The 13,811-nt window shown below is 43.3% G+C and overlaps 1 protein-coding gene across 1 annotated transcript in view; it reads right to left on the bottom strand.

The window, feature by feature from the left end:
• stau2 (staufen double-stranded RNA binding protein 2) overlaps positions 1-13,811 on the bottom strand; it is a 78,104-nt gene that overhangs the window by 14,519 nt on the left and 49,774 nt on the right. Inside the window, exon 13 of the mRNA XM_053412042.1 lies at positions 9,819-9,932. Within this exon, the coding sequence (XP_053268017.1) occupies positions 9,819-9,932 (114 nt within the window). The remainder of the gene's footprint in view (positions 1-9,818; positions 9,933-13,811) is intronic.

The following is a 13,811-nucleotide window of genomic DNA, read 5'->3' on the forward strand; positions in this document are numbered from 1 at the left end:
AAATGCAAAGGGAGTTTGCATGTAAAACACAACACAAGCTGCCACTTGTGACTTTATTTACCGAGGAGGTTTAGAAGAGCATGAAGATACTGTTTTGGGGGCAGGCACACACACATAGAGTGTTTACACAAACCGCAGGAGTGTGTGACACCTTAGTCGTAACTGGTGTTAACCCCCGATGTGGCTGTTGTTTTGAGTGTTTCAAAATGTCTGCAGTTTAAGGCCTGAGAACGCGTTAACATCAAGAGGAGAGGATGGTGGTTGTGATGGTGGGGGGTGTGGGATGGGGCGAGGCACAGACAGACAGAAAAACATTCCCCAGTCGCTACGCTCATCTCCATAACTCACTACGCAGCCGCAGAGCGCTGATCCTAACATGGGACAATAACGACCCGACGCCCACCACCGTTTCATTGGGGGGACAATTCATGTCTGCCACAACAGAGGGGCTCATCTTTATCCCTCCGGGTTGTATTTAGGGTTAAATATATGACTTGTAGTAATTCTGTATCGGGCAGGAGGAGCCTCGTCTCACACGGTTGTGGACCTGTCAGCGGAATCTGAGTGATACCACACCGTAATCACACTGTGTGCGATAGAAATCAAAAACAACTTTTACTTTACAAACAAATAGCATCCAAGCATCTGGGAGATCGGATTTCATTTAGTCAGGAAAGCAACAAAAGAGTGAAATTACAACCAACAATACAGGTCATTGTGATAAATGTGTGTGTGTGTTGTAAATGTGTGGTTGTTTTTGTCAGAGTGGCAAAATCGTATGCCTGCAATTACTGTCAGTGTGATTTGCATTTGGAGCGCAGTGATAGTGATTCATTCTCAGAAGTTTTTAACCACAAGACGTATGTCACATATCAAGTTAAATGGCTTTTTAAAAATCCAGAACTTTTCTTTGCAGCATTGCACAATAGCAACTCAATGTGTTGTGCAACTCTGCAGTCGCGGGGCAGGACTGACAGTGACTACGCTCACATGTACGCTAATGTGCAGATATTAACCAGATTAAGCCAAGAGTCTGAATTAGACACTGCAATGGAAACAGTGTTTTCTGATTACTTTAACAAAGAAAACACCCAAAATGGTATACATCATCAGGTTGGGATGTCAAATATAATAGTGCAGTGGACCTAATGACGTGAGTAATAATCGGGCTTTGCTCTGTAACATGTAAACGGGAATATGAATTGAATATTCTCTTAGCAACTCAAACATCGTAATGGAAATATTGCCTCATTCCAAACAAGGTCAATAGTCAGAATATTGGTGTCTATGTAAACGTAGCCAGTGTTGGATCGTCGTCTCCTTTGCTTCATCTGTCTTCTGATATGCTGGAGCATTGTCATTTGAACTGTGTGGAGAAACTGAATACACGTTTCCACTGAGCTCATAAAGAGGATTATAAATTAACACATCAACAAAAGCCAATTTAGGTAATGTTGGTTATGAAACCAAGCAGAGACGTTAACCTTTGCAGAGTTGAAACGAAAACAGTGTCAGTGTTAGAAAAGGTGTTTTCTTCACAGGTGAGATAACTCACACATTATCACCGGGAGATGGCGAAGCGGAGGGAAAAGATTAAATACCTGGCCCTTATCTCTGGGACCTTTTCAGCGAGGCGAACTATCACTCAGTATCAAATGACATTAAGCTAATGAGCCAAAGACGCTACAAAAGAGCGGGTGGTAGAGAATTTCCAACCTAACTTGCTTGTGCCTTCCAGATGGGGGGGGGAGAGAGATAAGTGAAGAGAGGTGTGATCGGTTTAGAGACCTTTACGCCAAATTTGTGTGTGTGGGAAATCACACTAACAACCACACACCTCAGGTTGGAAGGACACTGCCAAAATATCATGCTCCTCTTAGCATGGAGGTGATAATGAATCCAGCACCTTTGTTTACCTTAAAGCGATCACACTGGTCTAACAGGTACGAAAGCAACAGGGAGGTGGGGAGGGGCAATTAATATGTTTACACATAAACAGACTTAAAACCTCCCTTTTATTCATTAGTTACCAACAACAACCCTTGTTATTTGCAAAAAATAAAAGACAAAAGCTAATCAGGATGGTAATACTACAAGTAAAATCACGTTTATGATCAGTCGTGGGCACGGCCTCGAATGTTTTCAGCTCTCTAACTGGATCATGTGTCAACAATTCAGCTTTCAGAGACACTCCGGGTTATGGAATTTAATCTAAACTGACAGGTAGGGTAACACTATCTGTCATGCTCGCCATATATTTGAGTGTCTTGACAATTTTACACATCTCTGACAAGTGTCGAGTTACTTTCTCGCACATACTTTACCAACACACGCCAACAGCCTGGAGCGCAGACACTGAGGATTTCAGTTTTGTTTTCATAACTACAGAACAGAAGTTATCGTCTGCCTCGCCGGCACTTGTGGATAAATATTGTTCCTTGTCATGGAAGCCCGTTTAATCATCTTCCATCCATGTTTTGTTAACACGTTGCTGCTCAGAGTGTTGATGTACTAGTACGCAGAGCTCATGGAAGCCTGAAGAGTAAAAGAGAGATTCTCTTTTCATTGAAGTCTGAGGTACGGCTCTGATCCTTGCATTACATGACATGAGACACATGCAGACCAGAGGAAACCTTTTAGAAATACTGTCTGCACATGAGGTGCATGTCACCATTAACTCATATTGTTCAGGGATCGTGACACAAGGCCGGCTGCGTTGTTAGACGGTGTTAAAGGGTCAGCTCAACCATATCAGAAATAGACTGTACCTAACTTTTTTTTCGAAAGAAAAGGTCCCTACAATGACTGGAAGTCTATTCTGTGGATTATCCTCAAAATTAGGAAAATGGATTCAGTAAAAAGCTCCATTCATCTCTGTGCAATCTCAAACTAAGCAAAAACAAAGTTATCAGGATGGATAGATACTATTAAATTATAAATTTCCCCTTATGGAACCACACCGAAATTCCCTTGATTTTATTTGGATCTGCACAAAAGTCCAAACACAGAAATCCTCAAACATATTAAAAACTATCTTCCCAGAGTGTTAAAGAAAATGAAAAAAACTAAACTATCCTGAATTTGCCTCCGGATCCGCACATGACGTTTATGGGTTAGTCACCGCCTAACAACGCATTGCTCCACTAAAAGTCCTTGTTCGAAAAGTGTTTGCATCACGCTGCTAACTAGCATTAAACAAACCTTAGTGGAGGTAATAATCTAGATAATTTTTTTTTTTACGTTATTTAAGTAAAAACAATTGATGCTTAAGATTTTTCGAAAGTGAAACAATTTCTTTTTCTCCAGGGATTTTGGGATTCTGAGTTTTGATGAGGTGATAAATATTTTTCAATATGTTTACATTTTAAAGCCTGAATGATGTGTCGATTAAGTGGATTACGTGGTTTACTGACTAATGGAAATAATAATTATCTTCAGCTCCTAAGTGAGGGATGAACTGACCTTTCATGGTCAAGTTTTAATTTCCACCTTATACTAAATACAGTACAAGTTAGTTTAGTTTTTAAAATGTTCCATATTATGTTAAAAGTAAACCAAGCACAGTCCAACTCAAGTGTCTGTGTTTAGTTCCACACCATGTCAGCTCTTCACAGACATGCTAATGTTCCAAGGGGCCACTTGAAACTATCAGCACGTCCCCTAATGGGCAAGTTCATGTTTATTTTCTCCCCACTGGTCCCCGCTTCCTCTGGTGCGCCAAGAAGAAGACAGTCACTATCTCCCATTTTCTCATCTCCTGTCGTCATCAATCTCTCGTAATCCCACTCGATCAATTTCTCTCCAGAAACCCCCCCCCTTCTCGTTGCCTTTCTGGATCCTTTACCCCGCTCCCCCCTCCTCCATCATTCTTTCACTGCTTCTTCTCCTCTCCCATCTCACTCTAATCTCCTGGTCTGAAAGGTGTTTCCTGAGAAGTGAGTGTGGGAAGACAGGCGGGAGTGATGGATCGCTCCGTGGATGCTTCACTTTGTCCACTCTCCAGGGTGGGAACGGGATGGGGTAAGGGTGGCGGGAGCGGCAGGGGTCTGGTAGGTCTGACAGTGGGAGTGCTGGGTGAGGCGGTATCGGGGAGGCGGGAAAACCACGAAAGGTGGTGTTGTGGGGGAGCGGGGGCTCTGTGACCGCTCCCCCTCTGGTTATGTATGATGTGGACTAATTACACATAAGAAGGAGCGCTGTGCAAACATGTGCTTCCTGCTGCGAACTGCAACCACAAAATGCTTATTAAATGTTTACTATCCGCTTCAAAATGTTGAAACATTGCAAACAAATACATTAAACAGCTATTCATCCATCACTCTATTTTCTGGCAAAGAGATTAGGCCTCGTAATACTCCAATTTCACTTAATAAAACAGATCAAGTAAAAATGTTCAGCTCAATTTAGGATAAATCTCCAACTTTTCCAGCCACAACCCACAACACAAAGGTTTCACATCTGGCTCACCACAAATGTTTCACTCGTGAAGCATTGCTAAAACCTTAAACCTCTCTATAAAGGCAGTGTCTCAGAGCTCTTCACCAGCACTATGCCTGGTGGACAGTGGTTTTTACTGAGGCCACAAACCAACCGTAATGTTATTGTTGTTACCTTCAGTAGATAATTCTATCTGCTCTAATTCTAACAGTACTTGTGTTTCCCCTTGCGAGTCCTTTCCATGGAGCCGTGGAAATTCTTTGGACCGGCTTCGCTCAGAGAAGCAACAGATGAATGCTCCTGCGGGCCAGTGTTTTGGATCATTGCACTCAGCTGTGACCGGATATCAGCCAAACATTTATTGGTTCTTTTCAAACTTGATTTATTAAAACCCAAACTTTCCTGCAGATACAGACATAACATGTACGAACTGAAGTGGAAAATCCTGACAAACTATATCATGTGATTTGTTTTACAACTTGGCTGTTCACACACAGCTGGAAATCACCTCATGAAGCATTCAAAATTGCATTCAAAGAGATGGTGTCGTTGTTTTAATTACACCCTCTGCTTGAAATAACACCGGCAGAGGGTGGTAAGTTTAATCAGACCTAGAGATGACTCTCTTTCACATCCATTCAAAGATTCCAGTTTGTGTAAATGCAGATTAGGCCCCGCTCCTCTGTTTTCCCCACATACGTCCAGGTGCTGTGTTTGGTTACACGTCACAGGCACATAAAGAGGAGATAGACGAGACAGATAAGCGCGGAGGAGAGGCTGTCCGACAGCTGCCTGCCTGGTTGGGTAACACTCCAGCGGGACCCCCCGCAAGGAGCCCGGCCTGGGGCGACGTCTGCGCTCCAGTAGGGAAGTAAGACTTCAAACACGAGGCCTGAGCAGCCTCCACCCCTTTGCAGCTCCCTCTCCTGCTGTTCTCCTGGGCTCGGTGGGGGATCTCTGAAGACCGTCCCAGCAGTCATCACACCATGAATCAGGGCCACTGTACTCACTACACTCTACTGTCATTTTCTTCCCTCACTTATATCAACACTTCCAAACAAATAAACGAAGGCAGGAATGTGTGCAACATGCAAATAGTTGTGCTCCTCACCACTGGGCCTCATTATTAGCTCCCTCCAGCCCTTCATCCTTCAAATCCACATACCAGGGACAAGGTCAGATGCCCAATTAATTTTGGCAGAACAGCTCAGTGATTTGTTTTTTCAGGGCGGACTGGGTAACCTGGTGGCATGGTTATCTGTATGAGTCTGTGGATCTGGCAGAAGATAACAGAAGAGGTGAGGAGGGCAAGCAGGTGAACAAATGGTGTTTTGGTAAGTTAATGTTGGCGGAAATGTCTGGGAAAGAGGGAACCATCTCAGTGCATAAAGTCTAATCGTCTGCAGGTTTCAAAGAAAATTGGTTTGACTCACAGAGAAGAGATAAAAGTAAAATTTTCCAAAACACCAGACACCTGGAAAACCTGATGCAGCTCGCAAGAAATAAATCCTGACCAAGACGTCCAGTGGGGCTCATTACCTGAAAACACTTCTACAACACATTTAATCCTGATGTCCGGCATGTCATATCAAATCAGCCACAATGTGCTCTTGCTGCAGGAGACCCATGCAGCCACAGCTGACAATCTGAGAGACGGCGCCCCTGGGAGCCAGGGTGGCTCAGCTGAGGACATAGCTGCACGCAAAGCAACCCCACACACACAAATACAGACAAACACACACAAGAGTCTGGTGGCAGACAACAGTCCCCTGTCATCTTCGATTGCGGCCTGCTCATGTTGGACCAGCGACACCTCACACACAGCTCAGTGGGCCTTGGCCCCCCTGGTGTCCCACTGCCGCCACAGAGGGACTGCCAGACAGTTACTTCAGCTCTGCAGAACAAACACAGGAATCGGCCTGTCTTAAAAAGTATGGAGGGAAATATGTCTAAATATATATCGAAGTGCGATGGTCTATTTTCGGCCTTTTATAAAAGACAGATATCAATGAGAGAGAGGGGAACCGAGCAGACAACGGGGCTGGAAGTTTGTGGTCACGGTGTAGCTCATGGTTGTAAGCTTGAGTGCGCTTCGAGCAAGAGGTCACAAAAATATAATCCTGCAGCTGAATACGGGCGCAGATAACAAGTAAAACAGTGTTTTACAGAGCTACCTTTAAAAAGTTGTTTTTTACGCTGTAGTTTTTCCCTTCTCCTCTATTTGTTGGAGGACATGTTGACAAACATCTTTGGCTCCGGGCGACGTTCATTGAATGCAGCAGCCTGCGGGCTCACATGTGTTTGGCAGATGGCACCGAATAGATGGCACATAAGGTCAGAAAGAGCACTCAGCTGTATATCTCTCGCACATACAGGCCCGCCAGGAATGTCTGCACAAGGCCAAGGATTATGGCACCTCAGGTCTGTGGTGTGTGTGTGTTTATGTGTAGGTGGGTCACTGGTGTGTGTTCCTGTCTGTGTTTGCACTTGTTGATAAAGATCGGAAAGCCATTGTAAAAATGATACTGCCAACACCTCTGCTCTGGATCATTGGTGTTTACTCTACCACACAAATGATTTACTCTTACGTCACAAACTTTGTACCTTTTATGGGCAATTAATTCTCTATTGGTACATAAGTGTTTCAGTATGTTAGAGATTCATTCTTCTATTTATGTGCATCATACTTGATGCAATGTAAAAAAATGTGCACTCACAGCCCATAATGTGACCTGAGGACGTGTCCTGATGTAGCAGGAGCTGGAAACACCACCTCTTGCTAAGAGTAAACTTTGCTCAGCTGTATTGTTAAGTGTTCACAAGGCGGAAACTTACAACATAAATAAATTAAAATGGGTGCCACCACAGAAACTACTTCTTATGTAGATATTGATTATTCATAAACGTGGACACAAAATTAAGTGAAGCCAAGGAACCAGCTCAACTTTTGAATAACTTAATTATTAACATATTTAAAGAAAAGAGCAAAAGAGGCAACGACGATAAATCTGACATATAAAAGAGTTTTAAAAATGAAGTAAATTTAAAAAGTACCTCAGTATTTATAGAAAGCCTGTTTACGATTTACTCATTTCTATTGCTACTGTTCTACAGTTGGACGTTTAACTAATCAGATTACAAATTTCCATTGTTTTTCAAAAGACAATAAAAAGTTCCAGGGGCCATGTGTGTTCTTTCTTCAAGTCATTGTTTTACTGCCATATGATGACAGCTGCTAATTAAGTGTAATAATCATGAGCTGCAATAGTTTTTTTTTTGATGACATAACAAATGATTACACAAAAATTAAAGTTGAAACAGATCTGACTTGTTAACACTTCTATAGAAACACCTGACACCTGACATCTGATGTATCCACTCTTCACCTAATTGCCAAATAAATCCTGGAAAGTAAGAATACACAAAGGAGTTATTTGAATAATTAGAAACACATTTCAGAAACAACCGTTATGGAGACAGGAGTCCCACAAATTTCTGTTGTATTGTGTCTGGAGACAACAACACGAGACACAACTGTAAATCAGAGAGAAAGAAGAAAGTTTCAAATCGTTTTGAATTCATCAAGTGTTGCTGTTTTGTATGTATTGTTTTGTTTCCTCAGCTGCTCATTCAAAAACTGCAGTCCATATCTCACACATCTTTCCTTCATACATCACCGGCAGAGATGTGTGGAGAGGATTTCCGTCGGCTGTGGATCTTTATCAAACGCTGCGCTCTACCTTACATAAACCTCCATGAAAGAGAATGAGATAACGAGGCAGGAAATTCCCAGAGAGGTGTATAATGACACGGACCAGAGGGAGCACGCGTTACTCTGTTAGCCGTGTGTGTACAGCAACAGAGACAGGCTCCAGATGAGGTTTAACGCTGCTTCTCCGAGACATCCTCTGTTCCATCTCATCAGATTTACAACGTCTAATTGCACAGATAAAAGTGCTCGGTGTGTGTTAGTGCGTATCTGTGCCAAGACCAACACGTGGCATAGGCAACACGTGGAGCTCCCCTGGATCATTAGCTGTCGAGTCAGACGCTTGATGGATTGATCTGAATTGGGTGCAACAGGACGCCTGAGCTCGTCCAGCACACGAGGGAACCTGTTCTATTGACTTACAGGTAAACTCCGAGGGCCTTATTAGTAAGTCAACAACTACTCCATCCTCACAGCGGCCGGCATCATCAGCAGCATCACGGTAAAGCTGACAAAATGTGTGACGCCTTCAGGCCCACTTTGTTCCACAAGTGTTGGGGTTTGGGGGCTGCGGAGGGCGACCCCCTCATTGTTAGGTGCTCCCTTTGTGGTCGTACTCCTCACTGTACTGAGATGCGGGAAAGAAAAGGCTTGTAACAGTCGGTCATGCCCCAGTGCTCCTGGCAACAACAGGTCCTGAGGACGCAGACCTGCCTGGCCTATATTGGCTTGGCTCTCAGTTAGCGGTGGTGGCACCAGCCCCCTGTCAGCTGTCCCATTCAGGGACCGGGCCGGCCCTTTATTAAAGCTTTGAAGACTGCCGAACAAAGGGGCATCCTATGTTTAGATGATAGAATGTAAGCAACTGCTTTTCTGCTTGGGCAACACAAGACAAAGAGCCTCCTTCTGAATATGGGTAGTGCGCGAGAGAGAGTGAGTGAGAAAAACCGAAGAGGGAGGGACAGGCCACGAGCTGTGGTGATACTCCATCTATGATAGATTGAAAATCATAGTGAGCTGGCAGCTGTGTGTGTGAGGAACAGAGGCTTGTCTGACCAAAATGCAATGAGGGATTATTACCACAGGTGGTTCCGATGATCTGGCGATTAATAATTAAGCCAAGACTTCTCCGTTAATTAGAGGATGGAGGAAGATTGAGGACCGCTGCCTCCTCACAATATGACCTATATACTACACTGTATACACTACATGCCACACTTCAGTGAACCAGGATAAGCAGATACTTAGGGGTAGAGCACAGATGATATTAGCAGGCATTATTGGCCTAACAGTATGTTGGCTGAAGCAAATCATAGAGGAGTTCACTACAGCAGTAGAAACCTGTCTTGGCAGAACGCTGATGTATATCTGTCATGTATTTTTGTGGCCTGAGCATTATCCTATTCTAGAAATGGAGAAAAAAAATTAGAAAAAGTAAAGCAACCAATTCCCACTGTTGCTCAAAGGATTTAATATACAAGACTCTTTACTGCAATAACATGCTTACTCGACTGTTGTACAGGAGACGAGGTTGGAAAGATGGAGAGCATTTTGATACCAGGGTTTGTGCAAGAGCATTCAGATTGCTGCTTGATCATGTACGTTTTCAGATTGATGCTGCAACACTTTGAGCTTCCCCCCCTTACTTGCATACACATACGCTCACACATACCTGGTCATGGCTGGCTTGGAGGGTGCTCCCAGTGCCGTGGAAAGTCATTTGCACAGGGGAGAGGGTCAGATAGGTCACAAAATCCTTACCACTCTGCGCATCAGTGTACTGCACCTGGGAAAGAGGGCAAAGGTCGACAAATTGAGTTAGCCAAAAAAGTAAACACAGGAAAACATCAGTCAGTGCACAGATGATGAGAGCAATGAGGTTTTCAGCGGGATACGGTCTTGTGTTTTTGGAAGTGGTTGGCTTGAGAGTAAATCTTGCATGTCTAATTGCCACCAGAACATTTGCGGACAATTACCCCACACCACACCGAGATGGCAATGGGGGGGAAAATGAATGTATGGACGTGTACACGTGTTGGCGAGGGGGTATCCGAGGGGGTGGTGGTGACATCACTGGCGACCCCTCATCATTGAGAGGGTAACTCTGCAGGCATTCTTAAATGCTGCGCAATTAGGGCTGTTATGACATGATGCTCCTCTGGGACAGTCTGCTCCTGAGATCCAAGGGCTTTGGGTAGGACTGCTTATCTGCCCTACTTCTCACTGACTCCGCGGGCATTTGCATGTGTATATGTCCGTTTATGTGCGTATGTGTTTGCCTGGCCTACTTATGCCAAGGACAGCTGCAGGCATTCTGATAAATGGCACAAATAAGCATGAGAACTGAAAGCAGGGAAATATCGGACTGATTGAGGGAGACAAAGGACATTCGGGACATTATTGAGTCAAAATGGTTTCACACAACCAAGGGCAAATGAAAAAGTGAACGAGCAGGTATGAATGAATCTAGCTTTGGAAACAACACAGCTTCTAGTACACTCCACTACAAGTGGACTGCATTTCAAACTCCACAGAAAAGTCAGACATAATAAAAAATAGGGCTGTTACTAGATTTGTACAGTTACAGCCAAAGTGAACAATAATAATTACGTAGAAAAACATGTTAATATAAGTATGTGTTTAATTTATATATACAATGTATGTGTTAGTTTGTCTCTGTTTATTTATGCTGGTTGAAGTGTGTGTGGGTGGGTGTGTGTGTGTTTGTGTGTGTGTGTCAGTATTTCCCTGTGTGTATTCTAACTAACCTCACGTAATCTAAGTTTGATCTCAGCTCAGCTACAGTTTTGTTGGCCATGCATACGTAACTCATGTGCACACACATGCACGCACAGACATATATGACCTGTGACTGAAAGCTTCCAGAGCGAGGTGTGTGCGTCTCTCCGAATGAGTTATGATCGTACGCGGACAAGCGTGTGTGCTCCAGCCGGCCAGACACATGGACGTCTGCCCATAAAGACACAGACCCATCATAACATACACAAACACACGTTGATATGAGCATGTGTGCACAGACCTGAGCGATCAGGTGATGTTAAATATAGTCCACGCGAGGAAGACACACATGCATGTGAACGCACACCTGCTGATGCGGAGATGGGCCCACGGTGATAAATTGTGGAATGCTATCTGTTATGTGTATGAATGATGAATGTAGTAAAGTTAGCCGTGGAAAAAGCTTTCTCTGACAAGTTAATCTCTAATAAATTCTCCAGACGTCCACATTAGGGGGACGGAGAAAGAAAGAGGGGGGTGAAAAAAAAGACAGAGGAGGGGGACTTTTTAGGGGCAGGAATATAATTGTCCGGTAACACGAATCCCATTTCAGAAAGTTTGGAAATATATGTGAATGTGCTAAGCTGCTTCTATAAATCTTGGGAATTCCGCTTGTGTGTGAAGAAAAACAGGACTATGGGTGTGATCCCAAAGATATGGATCTCTGTGTGTGTGTGTGTGTGTGTGTGTGCGTGTGTGTGTGCACAACAGTCCAGTATGCTGGTTCATTTAGGCCGTACAAGGGGCTGCGGTTGAGAGCCTGTGATATATGGTGTAATCATGCTGTCTGATCAGCGGGCACTTGGCTTGGTTCATCTATTGCGAGCTGTCAGACCTCCAGCTGAGGGTGAGGCCCTTCGATGGTGCTGGAGGAAACAGACAGTCTCTTTCAGCCTCTCACTGCACAGACACATGCAACTTAGAATTCCAAACTTCTTCCATTGTGCGTTTGGTTGGTTAAGTATTGTTCGATCATCAGTGTCGACAGATTAGGAGTTGATTAAAGTTACTAAACCAAAACCCTTAACCATTTTTTAAACAAACAAAAAGAGTGTTCTTTGAAAGTTTGATCCAAATGTAAAGCGATTATTCAATGTCAAAGTTTCATGTCTGTTCCATTCAGTCAGAGTGAAGATCTACTTTTGTGTTTTTCTGTTCATTCTGTCATTTTTCCAGTGACAGATCTCAACTGCCATTTAAAAGATACATGTACCGCTCATCTACCAAACAGGACAAACTGTAAACACTTTGGTAACTTTAACAATCTCTCTAAGGCCATTATCTGTTGAAATCTTTAATTTGTCAAGTATCAATGAGCAAATTCTTCAGTCTCAGCAATACTTTGTATGTAAATGTCATTAGCAGATGTTAGCATACAAATATGCTGACTTAAAATGGAGAATATGGTCACAGTGGATTTCTAAAAGCAGCTTTAAAGATCTCAGGTAGGGTCTAGAAACATTAATAATTTGTACCTGTAATGCTTATTGACACAAAATGATACTGGACGAGATAAATCTTGGTATCCTCTTATCACCAGCCAAAATCTGATTAAAACACGGTTGGGAGGTCACCATAAAATCACCTAGAAGTTTTTCTTTCTTGGTACTTAATTGATAAAACAGACAAAGTACCTGCTTACTTTCATTTACCAGTGACTGTAACCCATCGACAGGAAAAAAAGTAGCTCGATCTTCTGGCGTCAAAGAACATTACAGCATCATCTCATTGGCAATGATTTTGTGGAAAGTAAAACAACAAGCATCTTGAAAACAAAACTGTCTATTATCCCATTAAGCCAGTCTGTTTTGAGTGCATGTTTGTATTCATCTGTGAGTGCATGCATCCTAAACAGGCCTAACTAATCATCCCAGGTCCCACCTCCAATAACAGCCTCTAATCCACTTCCTTTAGAGACAAAGAGGCAGGAGAGTTATGCAAGGCCTGCGATTGATCGGCGGCACTAACGTGGAACGACCTCTGACATCTGGCTTCTAAAGTTGGATGGCTCCTCTTCAAATGCTGCTCGTTATTCGAACAAACACGAACATGCACAAACTAAAAAGAAATCACAGTCATAGCGCTCATGCAGCCATGCTTGAATTTTATGTGAAGGGCACAAATATGCACCGCAAATACCCACAAATACAGATCTAGATGTTCACGAGAGGGCGCAAGGTACATGCACATATACACAAAGGATATAATTGTACGACTCTATTATTAGGACCGTGTTCCCCAAAAAACAATACTTAGTATTGAAGGACAATGAGATAGTCGAGTGCAGGAGAGTGAGTCAAAGAGCATGGAAATAACTTTGACTTTACCAAAATAAACAAGCCATTTTCAGCCGAAGCTGACCCGCTGTCATTGTTGGTGAGAAGCAATTAGAGGTCCACATCGAGTCACTTCAGCTGGAACCTCAGGGGTCAAGAGTGTTTAAAGCGCACTGTTAATATACCTTTCACTTCTACTAATGGTTGAGGGAAAACAAAGCTGCTACTCCAAAAACTTTAGAGTGCACTTTGCCACAATCACAGACAGAGGTCTTGAGACAATGAGACAAAGTGAGTATAGAGTTTTATTGAAGCCAGTTGGTGATTGAGAACTTGCATTCACGAATGGGATTTTCTCAGGAAATACCAGAAAAAAAGAAACACGGTAAATCTTTGTGCAATCTATCAGCGTACACTGCTGACAGTCAGACGGTTGGTGTTTCACTGGTGGCTTTAGGCAAACAACTAAGATTATACTAAAACAAGGTCAGTTGTTAAAATTATATACCAAAAAGTGAGTAGAAGGGCGCTCAGAGAGCACATCCCTCCACAGAGGGGTTCTTCCTTTGCTCATAGACCACGCCTCCACC

Source organism: Pleuronectes platessa, chromosome 20 (assembly GCF_947347685.1).
Source record: "Pleuronectes platessa chromosome 20, fPlePla1.1, whole genome shotgun sequence".
NCBI classification, from domain to species: domain Eukaryota; kingdom Metazoa; phylum Chordata; class Actinopteri; order Pleuronectiformes; family Pleuronectidae; genus Pleuronectes; species Pleuronectes platessa.